This window comes from Pelodiscus sinensis, chromosome 1 (assembly GCF_049634645.1).
Source record: "Pelodiscus sinensis isolate JC-2024 chromosome 1, ASM4963464v1, whole genome shotgun sequence".
In the NCBI taxonomy this organism is placed as follows: domain Eukaryota; kingdom Metazoa; phylum Chordata; order Testudines; family Trionychidae; genus Pelodiscus; species Pelodiscus sinensis.
Genome location: NC_134711.1, coordinates 327,864,886 through 327,884,297, shown reverse-complemented (window position 1 = coordinate 327,884,297; position 19,412 = coordinate 327,864,886). Strand labels below are relative to the sequence as shown.

Here is a 19,412-nt window from a genome sequence, read left to right as displayed (position 1 = left end):
TATCATTCCTGCCATCTTGGCTAACAGTCATTGTTAGACTTTTCCATTAATTTCTCTAGCTATTTTTGACCCCTGCTATAATCTTGGCTTTCACAACTTCCTCTGGCCAGGAGTTCCACAGTTTCACTTTGCATTGTGTGAAGAGACACTTCCATTTATTTAGTTGTTTGAAACCTGCTGCCTGTTAATTTCATGTTATGCTCCCCCCAGTTCCTTTTTAGGAGAAAGTAAATGGGAATGAATTATTTACTCTATCTCCACCCCCCGTCATGAGAGGAAGAGACCTCATTTATACAGTAAAGATATCACACAACCTGGCTCGATTGTGACAATCTTGATTCTTCCTGGCCAGCATCTATCGAGTTCCTATCAGCATTCAGAGGAACAGCTTGTTCAAGTTATATCCAAGGTAATGGCCCACTCAAGGCTAATTCACGGACTTGAAAGCCAGCTGGAACCATTCATTCATCTAGTTGGACTTGTCTCAGGGGTAGCTGTGTTGGTCTGTAAATTCAGAAACAACGAGCAGCCCTGTGGCACCTTAAAGACAAACAAAAATACATGTAGGCTACTTCTAGACTGCATCCCATTTCCATAAAAGGGATGCAAATTAGACGTATCGCAATTGCTAATGAAGTGGGGATTTAAATCTCCCCCGCTTCATTAGCATAAAAATGGCTGCCACTTTCTTCAGCACGGAGCTTTGCCGGAAAAAAGCACCAGTCTAGATGCGGATCTTTCAGAAAATAAAGCCTTTTCCGAAAGATCCCTTATCCCTCTTAAAAAAAGCTTAGCCCTCAGGCCTTCCTTTTGCGAGTGCTCCACTTGAGAGACAGCCAGCAGCACCACCTCTTGGATTTGACAGCAAGTCTCACACTATTTCCTGCCCTTCTTAAAGCCCCGCTTCTGGAATCCACTCACTGTGCAGAAATCTCAGGTCTCTGTTTTCCTAAGCAAGTGTTTGTAAGTTAGTGAGTTGCAGGAAAGCTAGAAAATCTGACATAGGGGAAAGCTGAGAGAGAAGACACTCAGGCTCTGTCTACACTCGCAGCTTCTTGCATGAGAAATATGCAAATGAAGCTAAGCATGGAATATTGCCTACACTGCCAGAAAAACCCTCTAGCGCAATACCGCTATGCCAATTATTTTCAGAAATAACAGCATTGCGCAAAAGGGTTTTTCTTGCACAAGAAGGGGTGGTTTAGACAGCTCCCCCTGGCACAAGAACCTCTCCTGCAAAAATGGCAGCTCATTAGGTATGCAAATGAGGCTCAGCAATACCCCACACAAGAAGCCACGAGCATAGACATAACCTCAGAAAGAACCTCACATGAATATACTTTTGCATCTCATTTCTACACCACTCTCATTATTGAGAAGTGATATGACTCATTTCTAGTGAGGCTTGGTGATACTCCACCCCTAGCTTGAAACATCTGAAGAACAGGTAGCAAAACAAAATAAAATAAAATAAAATAAAATAGAAGCAGAATTTTGAAAAGTACAGAAGAAAGAAGCCTCCTCCCCTTGCCAGCCTCTGCACTTCTCCCCTTGTCAAGGAAGGACCTGAGGTAAAACACACCTCCCCCACATCTGTCGTGCCTCAAAAGTAAGCCTTCCCCTTAGCTGGGCTTGTAGTTTTTCCCTGGAATAGGGAGCCCAACCTCTTCTTCTGCAATCCCTCACTCTCCTGCTGATTCTCAACTGAGTAGCTGTTGGTGTTTCTATCTACCTGTCTCTCTTCCTTCCTCTACCCACCAGGCAGGGCTTCTAAAAGGTCTCAAGCAGAAGTGAAATCAGCTGACCCTAATTGGTCCAAGACGGCCCTGTACCAGCTGCTCCTAATCCATGTGAGACAACTCCTTGTCAGCTGCTCTTGCCTGACCTGCAGTGACTCAGTTCTAATTAACAGGAGGGGAGTTGGCTTTTTACCCTTCTCCAGCTGCCTTTTCTCACTCTCCTGCAGCCCTCTTGTTTGAATTTGTCAGGGCACTAAACCATGATCAAGCTGCGGCTGAGAGGTAAATGAGTTCTTTGCCTTTTCTTCACTGCAGAGCATGTGAGGTGGAAAAAAAAGGAGGCACTGTACCACACTGAGATATCGGTAGAGGAGGTTTTGGACTAATCTGATACATGGAACAGTAATTTGTGACCAGTTCCATGTGGGATTCACCCAAGAGTTCTGAAGGAACTCAAATAGCAATTTGCAAAAATAGTAACTGTGCTATGAAATCTATGACATATCAGAAACAGTATTAACTGTGGTATAAAATCTACAACTTATGTCAGAAATAGAAATCATGGCATGAAATCTATGACTTATATGAGACCTCCGTGCCAAGACAATATGGAGATGAGCCAGGCCAATAAGCCTAACTTCAGTACCAGACACATTGGTGGAAAGATACTAAAGACCAGAATTATCTGTCTCTCTCTCGAGCGTAGCAATGATCACGGAGCCATTAAGCTTCTAGAGCATCAGTAATGGCCCTCCCTAGCACATTTAGAATTATAAACAGATCCACGCTTTATATTTCTAACTCTACATATCAGAATGATCCATGCACAAAAACTGGAGGTACACATTCAGCAGAACACAATACTAACAATGAATTGTTACAGGAGCTATTATGACAAAAGTATCTTCAAGTTATGGATATGCATATTCATAAATCAATTTTCATAAATCATGGGGGTGACATTCACCCAAACTAAACTAAAATGTTTCCTTTTCATCTGTATTTTTGGGGTGTGATGTCATAGACAACAGTTCATTTCTCTCTGAGATCTTAGCTGCCAAGATGCTGCTCTGCTGCGTCTGTTTGGATCCCAGAGACAATTTGGAGGATTTTCATCTGCCTCTCCCTTGTTACGTAAACAAAGATTACACTGATGGAGTCTATGGCTGCCCTCTGGGTTTAGAAAGAATAAAAGCTCCCCACCAGTCTACAAATAGTGTGTTGCGCCCATCAGCTACTCTAACCAGCCTTCCCACCAGTGTGTAGCCCACTCCTTCCTGTACAACACCCCTTGAGCAGATCATGTGGGTAGTGACTACAGGCCTTGGTAACGCATCTCTGATCAGCCTGTGCTAGCAGGGAGCTGGAAAGGGTTCTAGAACAGCTGTGGAGGCCCAGAGATTGTGTGTGGCTGGGCCTGGCTACCAGTGGGTCAATGAGATCTGTGCCTAACTTTGGGGACCCCTGTTCCCTAGGTTCAGCTTTTCACTCATTATTCATTCCGGAATGACTCAGAGGATGTTTCCGTGTATGGAGCCTTGTGGAATCTCCTTTCTCTTGCCTGCACACTGGCTTTGTAGTGCAGGAAAGGGGGTTACCAGGCAGAAGTCTGGTTTATTATTATTATTATTTATTTATTTATTTATTATTATGTCATAGCTGTGACAGTGTCATTGTTAGCAGTCATCCCTCCTCGAGGTAGCCATGGGAGCATTCAGGTCCACATGAATATTGATCAGAAGCTCAGATTCCAGGAACAGAGTCTGCAGGCCAGTTGTTTAGCATCACCGCCCCCCCCCCCCCCCCCCACACACACATCTCCTGGGATTTGGCCTCCTGCCGTTTGCCATTGGCCATGACGGGGTTAAAGCTGGTGCACATAAAACCAAGCAGCTGAGTTTCCCTGATGGCCAAGTGGCCCCAAGGGAAGGTACAAACATGTGGCATAAAGGCAGTTGCCTCCCTAGCTGAACACACACTGCCTGCTGCCCGTGCAACCTCTCTGGTGACTCATCTTTTACAGTGAAGACCTCTGGTGCCAGCGGCTCCCTTCTAGCAGGAACTGGGTACGTGGGCAGGTTTCACTGTCTGTACATGCCAAGTGCAGGGCGAAGGCTGCAGGCTGTTTGCATTGGCAGCTGTTCTGTGCAGCGGCAGAGGACTCAGCTGGGCTGTAGGGGTAACTCAGTGACAGGGCTGGAGAGCAGGCAGCGCTAGGTAGCTCAGGAACCCTCCCATATTCCATGGGGAGGCTATTTTAACTACACAGTAACCTGACATTCCAAGCAAGCTTGGAGTGTTAAAATCCCAGTGCTCCAAGCCAGGATTTGTAAAGGGGTCCTATTTCGAGAATTTTCGGGTGCTCTGAGTTTCATCCTGTCAGGTGCTGAGCGGGAAGAGACCCCGTGGAATATCAGTGACTAGTTTGCAAATCACCTCAAGTTTATTTGCTCCTGCAAACTGAATGAGGCTTTATTCTCTGGCTTAATTGTGAAAGCAGGAATTCAGAGTTGGGTTGCTCTGTGGTAACAGCTCAATCGGTTATATTTAATTTCCTGAATGGCTGAGGAGGTTAGTTTTTCTGCCCCATAGAAACTACTCACAGTTCAAGAGATACCAGAATTTCTGTCCACTTTCTGGTCTCCTACTGCCACACGTCAGATTTTGTATCATGCTCTCTCATGAGGTGGAATCCATCGATCCTCCAACAGTAACACTGGTCCTAAGCTACAGCACACTGAGGATTGACTGGGCTGTCCAGCAGGTCCGAGTGTGTTCGACACCTGTGGTTCTTCCCCTCAGGAGTCTGAGACTAGTGGTGAAACAAATGACCAGCCAGCCTTCATGAACCAAAATGCTGTTTAATATGAATGGCAGGAAGGAAGGATTACATGGGAGAACAAGAGGACTTTCAAATAACAGGCTATCTGCGTCTCTTACCCCAAATTCTCCCACTCTGATGGGGACACAGACAGACGTAGGAGCTTCAGACTTCCCCAGCAGCATCTGTGCCTGAGTCAGGGCTGTTCTCCATTCTGGCATTCCAAGTGAAGAAGGTGGGGACCCACAAAGATCTTAAATGCCTTGCCTCTTTAGGCTCTGCTTACCAAAAAACAACAACCCCAAAACAAAAAATAAACTCCCCAGCGCCACAGATATGCTGGCTCTGAAAAAAGACCTAAAAATCCTGCTACCATCAAGTGATTTCACCCTAAAAATCAGGAGAGAACACTTGAATTCCTTCTCCAGGGGTACCCTGAGTGCTTTTGCCCCAAAAGAGCTTGAAATAAGAAAAGAGAGAAACAAGCTGCAGTTTCTGGTAGCTGACCACTTGTCTTAGGCAGGCAAATGCACACACAGACCCCCTGTTACTTCCAGGACACAAGAATTAAATAATCATCTTCAAAGAGTGATTTGTATTAACAAACAAATGATATACGTGATAAAGCATACTTGGTTGCTTGGTGTTACAGAGCAACTAAGTAAAACATATTACAACACAGAGGAAATCTCTTGGAACATCTCTTAGATAGGGAATGGGGGAGGGAAGTTGAAACCAAACGACCAAAATAAAGAAAAATACCCTGATCATGACTAGCTACTCTTTCTCCTCTACTCACGATCCATGCTGATCTGTACTTCAAGCTCCAGTCCACTCCCATGTCCAATATTTCTTATAGGCATGGTGATACTGATCCCTGCATCTGCTCCCTCCAGTCCTTTTCTTAGAAATCCCCCACAAAGGAAGAGCAGACCAGGCATCGATATCCAATTCAAATTTCAGCACTGTATTCCCATTGGTTCTTCTGGCCCCCTGCCAACACCCTGAGTTTAACCCCTTAGTCACTGGGTGCTGGCCGGCACTCCTCCTGTCCATCACAACCTGTCAGACTGAAGAGCTTCTCTGCAAAAGCTGCCGTACCTCTGGGCGGACTCTAAGCACTGTCAGAACAAGCTGGGTAACATGTCTGGAGCCTGGAAATAGGCTCTTCCCAGCTTTTAGCTCTGGTGTTACTTTCAGCTTCTCTGATGAGCTTTACTTAGAGTTGACTATTTTTCTCCTGTTGCTTCCCTTCCTGCTTGTTTTGCAGCAACCTGCTGTGAAACTAAGAACAAGAAGACTGGTTTAACCCACTACACCCATAACAGCAACATCGCAATGGTTAGCCCAGTATAACTCTACCACAACCTACCCCCCCCCCCCCCCCCACACACACGCATTGATTATTGTATCAGAGTTGTTGGAATTTATAGAGGAAGGAGCCGTGGTATCCTTACTGCTTTTTCTGTAATGCCAGCCCTTTCTGTGTCCTGCTGAAGTAACTGCCTGTCTCAGCTTGTAACTTTCAGGACACCTACAGACAGACCCTTTCATGGGGATAGAACACAGGTCCTGTGAGCAGGAAGAAAAGACTAGACAATGTTTGAATTCTCTGTATTTCGTCACCATTTGCTAGGCAAAGCACTTCAGCTTTTCATGGAAGAATTATTGGAGGTGGAGAGTGTAACTTGGAGGCTTTGGTGAGGGAAAATTAGTACAGTCCAACTAGGATCTTATTCACATATATAAATCTGGAGTGATGCCTTTGAAATCCATGTTATTGAATTGAGAAGCACTAAGTATTTATTCCATGTGCTGCAAAGACACAGTGGCCTAATTTGGATTCTTCAAAAGAAAGAGAATCAAATATATATAAAATGAGTCAATGAGAAACATTTACAGAGAAATACACTCACTGCCTTCACCATGCACTGGCCATGCATTATACACATATTACTGTAAATGGGCCACACTCAGAAATAGATGGACAGAAAGTGTGTGAAAATCACACTTGTAAAATGACACAGTGCTCACGTAGGCTGTGGAACTCCCAGCCACAAGATACATAGATAGATTCAAAGAGGGGTGGGATGTTTACATGGGCAAACAGATAATCCCTTTACAGTAATGAGCATGATTTGCAGGGATTCTAAACTTTCCTATGTACATCACAGACTATTTCAGGTTATCTCATGGCTGCCTATTGCAGTTCTTTTGCCTTCCTCTGAGGCATCTGAAATTGGCCACTGGATACTTGGGTAGATGAAATATAGGTCTGATCCAGTCTGGCAGTGTCTATCTTCCTATCAGTAGTGTAAATCCCAGACACATCTCCCTTAGAGTCTCTAGATCTGCACTGAGAGCAGAAGGACACATCACTAAATAGAATCTAATCTCCTGTTCTTCTTTCTTTCAGGAAGGAAATTTTGCAACCTCTTGGACCTGCCCGTACAAGATGTCAGCTGTCAACGACACCAAATTCAACTACGCCATGTTCCTTCTCAGTGGGATAACTGGGCAGGAAGACATCTATCTCTGGATCGCTGTCCCCTTCTGCTTAATGTATGCTATTTCCATCGTAGGAAATTCATTCATTGTGTTCATTATAAAAACAGATCCAAACCTCCATGAGCCCATGTACATTTTGCTTTCCATGTTGGTCATCACAGACCTTAGCTTATCGATAGCCACCATGCCAACAATATTGGGCATATTCTTGTTTAACTCTAGGGAGATCAGCCTCGATGCCTGTTTTGGTCAGCTGTTCTTCATCCATGCACTTGGTAAAATTGAATCCTCTGTGTTGTTGTTGATGGCTTTTGACCGCTATGTTGCCATTTGTAACCCACTGAGATATACTTCCATCTTGACCCTGTCCAGGATAGCCAAGACAGGGGTAGTTTTTTTGTTAAGAGGGGTGGCTATCATATTCCCTCTGCCCTTCCTCCTGAAGCAGTTCCGATACTGTCGAACCAATGTCCTCTCCCATTCCTACTGCCTGCACCAGGAAGTCATGAAGTTGGCTTGTTCAGATATTAGTGTCAACAGTGCCTACGGCTTGTTTATTACACTCTCCACGGTGGGGTTGGACTCTCTGCTCATCCTCTTGTCTTACGTGATGATCCTCAAAACAGTGCTGACGGTTACATCTCGCACGGAGTGCCTCCGGGCGCTAAACACCTGTGTCTCCCACCTCTGCGCCGTCCTGCTCTTCTACGTACCAGAGATCGGCTTGCCTGTGATACACAGATTCGGGAACAGCTCCACTCACTTGCTTAAAATTCTCCTGGGCTATGTCTACCTGCTGGTTCCACCCTTGATTAATCCAATCGTGTACAGTGTAAAAAGCAAACACTTGCGTATGAGGATAATGAGGATACTGTTCAAGTGAAGTATCAATTCACCCACCCACACACACATATGCACCAGCCCCAGCGTGATTGACACAGGAACTGTGTAGCCAGACAGGAACCCCCCTTGTAACATCCATTTTTGCTTGCCTGGAGCATACAGGGCACACAGAACAGAAGGCCCAGGCTGCTGTGACCGTGAATGGCTGTAAACAGAGATACGCCAATTGCTGACCAAGAGGCTGCCAAGGAGTGCCCTTGACTCAAACCCATATTGATACGAACACACATCCATCCGCGGGGGGAGGAATCTCTCGCCCAGTAAAAAAATGTCTAGTATTCACAATTTAGTTATCTCTCTTGCAAGTGTAAATTAACTTGAAACTTGCTTGTAAGAACTGGCGCCACAAAACGGACCAGTACAATTCGGCATCTTAGATAAGAAAGAGGATACAGGCCCCCAGGGGTATATAGATGGGTCCAGCAGCACATTTTCTCTGATTGTCAATCTACCATCTATCTGCTGGTCGGGTTAGGTGTTTGATCTCCCGAGGTTCCAAGGGGATGCCCACCTCGTATTCGTCTTTCCTAGGAATTAAGAGACCGGCCCTGGCCTGACACGCTGGAGTCGAGAGGCACAGAAAGGGGTAAAAATTGTACCTGGATGTGGTCCTTTTGTTTAAGTATATATATATACATAGTGTTAGAGCTCTTTAAAGATTAAGCTGTCACTTGGTATCATTATTTCTATTTTCTATCTTTACCTTTTTCCTGTGATCATTTTTAAGACATATATATATATATATATATATATATATATATATATATATATATATATATATATATATATATATATATATATATATATATATTTGCTAGCATTTAAGAAATAGAGAAATAGCCATTGTAACCATATGCTTTTATAAGTCTTTTAATAAACCTGTAACTGTTTAAGCTTTAACCTGACTCCTCCAGTTGCTGTAACAGAACCAAGCACAATTTAAAAGAACTTCAGCTGGTCATAAAGGGACAGACATAGGGAGAGCTTGGGCGTTTGGATCTGTGTCACTCCCAGGTGACAAGATCCGTTGGGGCACCTTTTCAGCCTTTCCTAGGCTGCCCGCTGCGAAGGAACTTTGTGTTCTAGCAGCTGAAATCTAAGGTGTAATAAGCTCTTCCTATATAACGGGGCGTCTGTTGGCCTGCTGGCCACCCTCTGCGATGGGACCCCGGTCCTAGCAGTAAAGACACAGACGTTAAACCTTTTCTCGGAAACACACACACACTGCCCTGACCGTCGGCTGACAAACTGTAAAACATGGACCATAGGTAGCCATTCCATCTTGAATCCTTACATCTGAGACCAGATGAGCTGCCCACTCCACTCTCGAGAGAGAGGTTCAGAGCAAAGTCTAAGGTGTGGGGCAATTGGACAGTTGTTGTCCTCACCCACGGGTGAGGGTGGGCAGCACATTGGGAAAAGAGACTGAAGCAGGCAGCAGCATGTACAAAATGACTGTGTTTGTGGAGAGCCTGGGGATGCTGGCCCATCTAGAGCCACGTCAGTGGTTGTGCCAACCTTAGAAATCCTGCCTGTACTGTCAATAAAGTGAATGGCTGTGGAAGTTAGGTCCCATGACATCAGGCCTGTCGCTGTTTCATCTCTGGTGAAACATCCAGGGGCCATGAAAAAAGCTGCAGAGCTGTTCTGCAGTCGCAGTCCTGGCCCTTCCTGAGCACTCTGGGTGCTGCGTGATCCGGGGGCTGCCCTGCTGTGTGTTTGCATTTAGTCGGCCCTATGCATTTTGGTGGATTTCTGTTACATTTGCACCACACAATACAAAATGGTTGCCATTTGTATGTGGGTTCATTCGCGACGGCGTGGTTTGTGCATATCATTGTTTTTGCTCTTATTCCAAGTGACCATTGGCTCATGCCGAGTTACAAACTCTGTACAAACACAACATACATTAAAAACAAGCCCACATACAAGGTAAAAGCCCCACTCCTCCAGTTTGGTGCACATGCCAATCAGGAGAAGGGTGCCATTCTAGAGTAATAATTAATTGGAGCCGAGTCAACGTCGCAGCTAAAAATAAACATTAATTTCCCAAGTGCATGAGTATCGTACAAGCCATTACTGTAAAGGAGGGAAAGGATGATGTTAATCTAATCCTCATGCGGTTTGAGACTTAAACTGTAAAAGCAATAAAACCAGAAAACCAAAACACACTTCTCATGCCAGAGAGCTGGAAACCTGGTGGACAGGATGCATGAGTTAAAAAATCCTAAATGCATGGGTTAAAAATCCTCTAAATATGGGAATAGAGCAAATTTTGATTGTACTAGAACAGGGCTACTCAACACAAGGCCCACGGTGCAGTTTGGGTTTACATGGGGCTCAACATATGGCCCACAGGTGGGATCCTTTGAACAAGGCCTCTACTGGGAACACACTCCACAATGGGGAGTCAATATAATGGTCTTCTGTTACTATGAATTTTAATAGTTAAATTCCCGGACTGCCATTGCTCATTAAAAGTGCTGTTATATGGGTGGAAATTGGGTAAATCTTGCATTTTATTAATACCAGCAGAACTGACTTCAATGGGGCCTGCGTGTTTTGTAACCTTGCCTGAATCTTTGTATTCATGCCCGTCAGTGTGAAATAAGCTATTTGCATATATTTGCATATATATTTGCATGTATATGCAACCACACTTGAGTTGCGGCCCTCGGCATGTGCTATGAGTATCATTGTGGCCCCCGGGGCTTCCAAAGTTGAGTAGTCCTGCACTAGAAGGTGACTTACCTCCATATGATCAAGAATATCCAATGCCCCAAACTAAAATATCACTAAAACAAAAAAAGCCATTAAACAATCCAGAGATGCTCTGAGCCTAATTCAGCACCTGTCTACCCAGTAAAAAAGACAGAGGGAACTTCCTTTGGTAAAGATGGGCACCATGTTTTCCTCTTTTCCAGTTGTCTGAGTTTTCAAAGATAACGGCTAGTGGCTCTGCTCTCACATAAGCCAACTCCCTCAGCACCCTCAGAAGCATTAGATCCAGCCCTATGGACTCATGCTTGTCCAACTCTGCTAATGAGCGGGGATGGGTGGCAAACTCACAAAAGGATTCATCCTCGGGTGAGCAGCTGGGAATCTCCCATTTCTCCTTGGCACGTATGATCATCATGCTAAAGACCCAGCCAGTGTGGGGGTCTGATGAGGAGAGTCTGAGGGGTTTAGTCCTATAGCACAAGGGACAGAGACTCAAGAGTTAATCAAGCGATCAGCAGGAAAAGACAGTTTTCCCCCCAATAATTTTTTTCACTCAAACTAAATGTTTCCTTTTCATCTTTTGTGTGTGTGTGTGTGTGTGTGTGTGTTAGACAGTGTAGAAAATGGATCATTTGTCCCTGAAAGCTCAGCTGTCACCATGCTGCCCAGCTGTGGCTGTCTGGATCCCCAAGACAAATTGGAGGATTTTCAACTGTTTTTCCCTTGTTACATAAACTGACCAATTCTAGGACTGCCCTTTGGATAGGGAAAGGTTGAACCCTCTCAACGAGTCTCTGGCCGGGGTGGTGGGCCCATCAACTACTCTAATCTGCCTTCCCGTCTCTGTGCAGCCACCTCTACCTTGCACAACGCCCCTTCGGTAGATCCTGTGGGCAGTAGTTGCTGTAACAGGTGCCGGTGGGAGGGTGAGGTTGGCCAGGCTACCTTTGAACCACTGAGATCTGTGCCTAACTTTGGGAACCCTTGGATTCTGGTTCCCCTTTTCATGATGGAATGATCCAAAGGAAATTTCCATGTATTGAGCCTTGTGGAATCTCTTGTCCCTGGCCTGCACCCAGGCAGAAATCTGGTTGTTTATTATTCTTATTCTTATTCTTATTCTTATTCTTATTCTTATTCTTTATTATTTATTATTTAATAAGCACAGTCACAGCAGAGACAGTTTCATTTGTAGCCCTCGGCCCCCCCTCTAGGTAGCCATGGAAATACTCAGACTAAGATGAACATTGCTCCCAAGCCCAGATTCCAGGAAAGGAGAATGCAGCAGGGTTGGTGCTGCAGGTCAGTTGTTTAGCATCAGCCCCCATCCCTTGGGATTTGGCCTCCTGCAATTTGCCACTGGCTGTGACAGGGTTAAAGCTGGTGCACACGAAGCCAAGCAGCTGAGGTTCCCTGATGGCCAAGTGACCCCAAGGGAAGGTACAAACATGCTGCATAAAGGCAGTTGCCTCCCTAGCTGAACACACACTGCCTGCTGCCCATGCATTCTCTATGATGACTCCTTTATCTTTACACTGAAGATTCTGGTGCCAGCAGCTCCCTTCTAGCAGGAACTGGGTACGTTGGCAGGTTTCACTGTCTGTAACATGCCAAGTGCAGGGCGAAGGCTGCAGGCTGTTTGCATTGGCAGCTGCTCTGTGCAGCGGCAGAGGACTCAGCTGAGCTGTCGGGGTGACTCAGTGACAGGGTTGGAGGGCAGGCAGCCCTAGGTACCTTGGAACCCTCCTTTATACTATCCCACCCCCTATCTGCTCATGCTCCATGGGGGCTGTTTAAACTAAACATAAATGAGGCACCCATCTGTCGCCCTGACAGCTCATCTCGAGAGGTATGCTGTCTGCCAGGGGCCCGTATCCGAGATGTTATGGAGGCATTGTCGAGGATTATCTGGCCCTCTGACTACTACCCCATGCTACTCATCCACGTGGGCACAAATGATACTGCCAGGTGTGACACTGAGCGGATCAAGTGTGACTACAGGGCTTTGGGAGTACGGGTGAAGGAGTTTGGAGTGCAGGTGGTATTCTCTTCTATCCTTCCTGTCAAAGGTAGGGGCCCGGGCAGAGAGAGGTGCATCCTGGAGGTGAATGCCTGGCTGCGACGATGGTGTCGCCAGGAGGGATTTGGCTTCCTTGATCACGGGGTGCTCTTCCAGGAGGGACTGCTTGGCGGAGATGGAGTTCACCTTTCCAGGAGTGGGAAGGCCTTGTTTGGACACAGACTGTCTAACCTTGTGAGGAGGGCTTTAAACTAGGTTTGTCGGGGGCAGGTGAGCAAAGCCCACAGGTAAGTGCTGCATGTGCGGGACTGGGAGATGGGTTAGAAATGGGGGGGACTACGGCTTATAATGGCAAGGAGAAAGGAGGGTCAGGGCACAATAGGGAGGCAAGATCAAATCAGTATCTTAGATGCCTATATACAAATGCGAGAAGTATGGGTAATAAGCAGGAAGAACTGGAATTCCTAACCAATAAATACAACTATGATATCATTGGTATTACAGAAACCTGGTGGGATGGGACGCATGATTGGAATGTTGGTATGGAAGGGTACGGCTTGCTCAGGAAGGACAGACAGGGAAAAAAGGGAGGAGGGGTTGCCTTGTATATTAAAAATGTACACACTTGGACTGAAGTGGAGATGAATATAGGAGATAGCTGTGTAGAGAGTCTCTGGGTTAAGCTAAAAGGGGTAAAAAACGAGGGTGATATCATGCTAGGAGTCTACTACAGGCCACCTAGCCAGGTGGAAGAGGTGGATGAGGCCTTTTTTAAACAATTAACAAAACTATCCAAAGCCCAAGATTTGGTGGTGATGGGGGACTTCAACTATCCAGACATATGTTGGGAAACTAACACAGCGAGGCACAGGCTATCCAATAAGTTTCTAGACTGCATTGGAGACAACTTTCTGTTTCAGAAGGTTGAAAAAGCTACAAGAGGAGAAGCTGTTCTGGATTTGGTTTTAACAAATAGGGAGGAACTAGTTGAGAACTTGAAAGTGGAAGACAGTATAGGAGACAGTGATCATGAAATAATAGAGTTCATGATCTTAAGGAAAGGTAGAAGGGAGACCAGCACAATTTAGGTAATGGATTTCAGGAAGGCAGATTTTGATAAGTTCAGAGAAATTGTAGGTAAGGTCCCATGGGAAGCAAGACTGAAGGGAAAACCAACTGAGGAGAGTTGGAAGTATTTCAAAGGGACGTTGTTAAGGGCCCAAAAGCAAACAATTCCGCTGTGTAGGAAAGATAGAAAATATGGCAAAAGACCAGCTTGGCTTAACAAGGAGATCTTGCACGATCTCAAAATAAAAAAGGAGTCATATAAAAAATGGAAACTAGGACAACTAACAAAGGATGAATATAGGCAAGCAACACGGGAATGCAGGGGCAAGATTAGAAAGGCAAAGGCACAAAATGAGATCAAACCAGCTACAGGCATAAAGGGAAACAAGAAGACTTTTTATAAATACATTAAAAGCAAGAGGAAGACCAAGGACAGGGTAGGCCCACTGCTTAGTGAGGAGGGAGAAGCAGTAACAGGAAACTTGGAAATGGCGGAGATGCTCAATGACTTCTTTGTTTCGGTCTTCACCGAGAAGTCTGGAGGTGTGCCTAACGTAGTGAATACAAGCAGAGAGAGGGTAAGTTTAGAAGATAGGATACACAAAGAACAAGTTAAAAATCACGTAGGAAAGTTAGATGTCAGCAAGTCACCAGGTCCTGATGAAATGCATCCCAGGATACTCAAGGAGCTGATAGAGGAGGTATCTGAGCCTTTAGCTATGATCTTTGAAAAATCATGGAAGACAGGGGAGATTCCAGAAGACTGGAAAAGGGCAAATATTGTGCCCATCTATAAAAAGGGGAATAACAACCCAGGAAACTATAGACCGGTCAGTTTAACGTCTGTCCCAGGGAAGATAATGGAGCAGGTAATTAAGGAAATCATATGCAAACACTTGGAAGGTAATAAAGTGATAGGGAATAGCCAGCATGGGTTTGTGAAGAACAAGTCATGCCAAACTAATCTGATAGCTTTCTTTGATAAGATAACGAGCCTTGTGGATAAGGGAGAAGCGGTGGATGTCATATACCTAGACTTTAGTAAGGCATTTGATACGGTCTCGCATGATATTCTTATTGATAAACTAGGCAAATATAACTTAGATAGGGCCACGATAAGGTGGGTGCATAATTGGCTGGATAACGGTAGTCAGAGAGTTGTTGTTAACGGTTCTAAATCCTGCTGGAAAGGGATAACAAGTGGAGTTCCTCAAGGGTCTGTTTTGGGACCCGTACTGTTCAATATCTTCATCAATGATGTAGATATTGGGATAGAGAGTACGCTTATTAAGTTTGCAGATGATACCAAACTGGGTGGGGTTGCGACTTCTTTGGAGGATAGGGACATAATTCAAAATGACCTTAGCAAGTTAGAGAAATGGTCAGAGGTAAACAGGATGAGGTTTAATAAAGAGAAATGCAAAGTGCTCCACTTAGGAAGGAACAATCAGTTCCATACATACAAGATGGGAAGCGACTGTCTAGGAAGGAGCATGGCGGAAAGGGATCTAGGGGTCATAGTGGACCACAAGTTGAATATGAGTCAACAGTGTGATGCTGTTGCAAAAAAAGCAAATATGATTCTAGGTTGTATCAACAGGTGTGTTGTAAGCAAAACTCGTGAAGTCATTCTGCCGCTCTACTCTGCACTAGTTAGGCCTCAGCTGGAGTACTGTGTCCAGTTCTGGGCGCCACAATTCAAGAAAGATGTGGAGAAATTGGAAAGGGTGCAGAGAAGAGCGACAAGAATGATTAAAGGTCTAGAGAACATGACCTATGAAGTCAGGCTTCATGAACTGGGCTTGTTTAGTTTGGAAAAAAGAAGATTAAGGGGGGACATGATAGCGGTTTTCAAATATCTAAAAGGGTGTCACAAGGAGGAAGGAGAAAATTTGTTCCTCTTGGTTTCTGAGGATAGGACAAGGAGTAATGGGCTTAAAGTGCAGCAGGGGAGGTTTAGATTGGACATTAAGAAAAAATTCCTAACTGTCAGGGTGGTCAAATATTGGAATAAATTGCCAAGGGAGGTGGTGGAATCTCCCTCTCTGGAGATATTTATGAACAGGTTAGATAGACATCTGTCAGGGATGGTGTAGACGGAGCTTGGTCCTGCCTTGAGGGCGGGGGGCTGGACTCGATGACCTCTCGAGGTCCCTTCCAGTCCTATTATTCTATGATTCTATGATTCTATGAGACTTTCATAGTGAGCTTGGATTTTCAAAACTCTGACACACTGAGTAAGGATTTCTACGGGGTCCCATTTCCAGAGGTGTCGTGTGCTTTAGGCCAGATCCTGCGAGAGTCTGAGTGAGAGGATACCCCATGGAATAGCAGTGACTGGGTTGCAAATTGCCTCAGGTTTATTTGCTCCTGGAAATATAATCAGCAAATGAATTTTCAAAGGTTTTATTCTCTGGCTCGATTGTGAAGGCAGGAATTCAGGGCTGAGTTGCTCTGTGGTCACAGGCCCAATAGGGCATATTTCAGTTCCCTGATAGTCTGAGAGCACCTGACTTTCTGCCCTGCAGATACTCCTCAGATTTACAGGGCTCTTGGTCCACAAATGTGTATCTTTTTCCAACTTAGTTTTGAAAGAGGCTTTTTTGAAATTTGGCATGTCTACATAGCACCAAATTTCAGAAAAGAAAAGTGCTTTTTTGACCCATCCCTTATGCCTCATAGAACAAGGTATACAGGGATGGTGAAAGAGTGAGTCCATTCTTTCGAAAATGTCCAGTATCCCAAAAAAGCAATGCAATCTAGAAGTAGCCTTATTCTCTTAGGGTATGTCTACACTACCCTCCTAGTTCGAACTAGGAGGGTAATGTATGCATACCGCACTTGCTAATGAAGCCCGGGATTTGAATTTCCTGGGCTTCATTAGCATAAGCGGGGAGCCACCATTTTTAAATCCCCGCTGCTTCGAACCCCGTGCAGCGCGGCTACACGGGGCTCGAACTAGGTAGTTCGGACTAGGGTGCCTATTCCGAACTACCGGTACACCACGTTTCACGAGGAGTAACGGTAGTTCGGAATAGGAACCTAGTCCGAACTACCTAGTTCGAGCCCCGTGTAGCCGCGCTGCACGGGGTTCGAAGCAGCGGGGATTTAAAAATGGCGGCTCCCCGCTTATGCTAATGAAGCCTGGGAAATTCAAATCCCGGGCTTCATTAGCAAGTGCGGTATGCATACATTACCCCGCTAGTTCGAACTAGCGGGGTAGTGTAGACATACCCTTTTTCTTATTCAAAGCCTCTGTCGACAAAAACCTGTAGTCTAGATGTACCCCCAGAATTGAGAGATCCCTTCATAACTCTTTGCAGTCAGTTTTGGGCGTAACTATTTTGAGTCATTTTGTGTCATCTGCAAATTTTGCCACCTCACTGATGATCCCTTTTCCAAGACCATTTATGATGAAATTGAACCTCAGTAGTCCAAGTGCAGACCCCTTGAGAACACCACTATTTATTCCTACTCTCTCTTTTTCCTGAATACCTGCCAATGTTTTCATGATCATCTAGGGTTCCTCCAGACACTTAAATGGCCAACCTCTTGTTATCTTCATCGCAGAGCTAGGGCATGTGGTTCAAATAGACCTCAAGTATGAAATCCAGAGGGGTTCAAAATTTAGAGAGAAGGCTACAGATCCCTTTAGTTCCCCTAAATGGGGCCCTCACCAAGTGGGTTTGGCACCTGTCGTTCTTCCCTTTGGGAGTCTGTGAGTAGTGATGAGACGAGCGATCAGGCAACCTTCTAGAACCAAAATGCTGATTATTCTGAATAGCAGGAAGAAAGTGTAAAATGAGCAAATAGAAGGGTTTTCAAACAGTCTGTAGATTTAGTCAGTTTCTAATCCCAATCTGTCCCGCTCTGATGGGGACACAGGTAAGACGAAGGCCTTCAGACTTCCCAACAGCTGCGCCACCTCTGGACAGATTCCCAGTGTAGGTAGAACAAGCTGTCTAAGGTGGCTCTTTCCAGCTCGTAGCTTGGGTATAGTCTCTTACCCACCCTAAAGTGTTCACTCAGAGCTGGCCTTTTTTTTTCTCCTGTGACTTCCCTTTGTGCTGTTTTCTAGAAGGCTGCGATTAAACTAACAAGAGCCAGGCTGGTTTAACCCACTGCAGCCATAACATCAGCATCCCAATAGTTAACACAGCATAGCTCTGCAGCAAACATCCCAAAGACTGGACTTAGTTGACACATTGATTCTTGTACCTCAGCTCCATGTTTCTGTTCCCTGAACACAGGACATAAACAGTCATAGAATCATAGAGCTGGAAGAAACCTCAGGAGGTCATCAAGTCCAGCCCCCTGCCCAAGGCAGGACCGATCCCAACTAAATCAACCCAGCCAGGACTTTGTCAAACCGAGACTTAAAAACCTCCAGGGATGGAGATTCTGCCACCTCCCTAGGTAACCCATTCCAGTGCTTCACCACCCTCCTAGTGAAATAGTTTTTCCTAATATTCAACCTAGACCTCCCCCACTGTAACTTGAGACCATTGCTCCTTCTTCTGTCATTTGTCACTACTGTGAACAGCCTTTCTTCATTCTCTTTGGAACCTCCCTTCAAGAAGTTGAAGGCTGCTATCAAATCCCCCCTCACTCTTCTCTTCTGCAGACTAAACAAACCTGAAACCCTCAGTCTCTCCTCATAGATCATGTACTCCAGCCCCCTAATAATTTAGGGTATTTCTACACTACAAAGTTTTTTGGAAAAACACGTTTTTTTCTAACAAAACCTGAGTTACGTCCACACTGCAATTGTGTTCTTCTGAAAGCACATCAAAAGAACAGAGAGGTTTTTCCAGCATTGATAATCCTCTTTCTACGAGGAGAAGCCTTTTTCTGAAAGAGCTTTTTCAGAAAAAGGTGTGTGTGGATGAAGAAGAGGAAGTTCTTTCGAAAGAAGAGGAAAGAGGGAAAAGCACAGGTGCCTTGGTGGCCACTCTGCCCATAATAATCACAGCTTAAATGTGAGATAGCATCCATTCAATGTGGGCGCTATCTTTTGAAAAAGCAGATTGCTTTTTTGATGCGTTTTTGTGTGTGGACGCTCACTTTCGGAAGGTCTCTTCTAAAAAATGGTTCTTCTGAAAGAAGCCTGCAATCTAGACATAGCCTTAGAGAGAGAACAACAGACCCCTACTCTCAGGTGTGAAATTAAGTTCCATTTCCATGAATATCCATTGCTTTGACGTTAAAATCAACTTCCTGAACATCCTCATGACCGAATAACAGATGCTGGGGTTGCTATGTTCCAGAAAAAGAGAGCTCAGGCAATGAATATTTTCTCTCAACCCACGAGGCATAACGAGGCGGTCGACAAATGCCTTTGATGTTGACCACGGAGCGTCCAGACTAGCGCGCTGAGCCGACAAACAGCTGATCAGCTCAGCGCAGCAGCCATTTTAATTTAAATGAAGCGGCGATCATTTAAATCGCCGCTTCATTTGGGTATGTCATTTGGGTATGTCTAGTCAACAGAGCCATGTAGTCTAGACATACCCCTAGAGTCTCTAGACTTGCATTGAGAGCTGAAGAATTTATCACTAGTTCTCATCTAGTCACCTGTTCTTTTTCCTTTCAGATACGAAATTTCACAGCTCCTTGACCTGCCCACTGCATG

The 19,412-nt window shown here is 45.1% G+C and overlaps 1 protein-coding gene across 1 annotated transcript; it reads left to right on the top strand.

Annotated features, from left to right (window-relative positions):
* The first annotated feature begins 6,986 nt into the window (after positions 1–6,986).
* LOC102445119 (olfactory receptor 51G2-like) lies at positions 6,987–7,951 on the top strand. Its single transcript, XM_025179737.2, has one exon. The coding sequence runs from the start codon at positions 7,016–7,018 to the stop codon at positions 7,949–7,951; it is 936 nt and encodes a 311-aa protein (XP_025035522.2). The 5' UTR covers positions 6,987–7,015.
* The last annotated feature ends 11,461 nt before the right edge of the window (positions 7,952–19,412 follow it).

Bases quoted from the DNA above. Each gene is read 5' to 3' on its own strand.
- LOC102445119 (XM_025179737.2), top strand. From the start codon at position 7,016: ATGTCAGCTGTCAACGACACCAAATTCAACTACGCCATGTTCCTTCTC.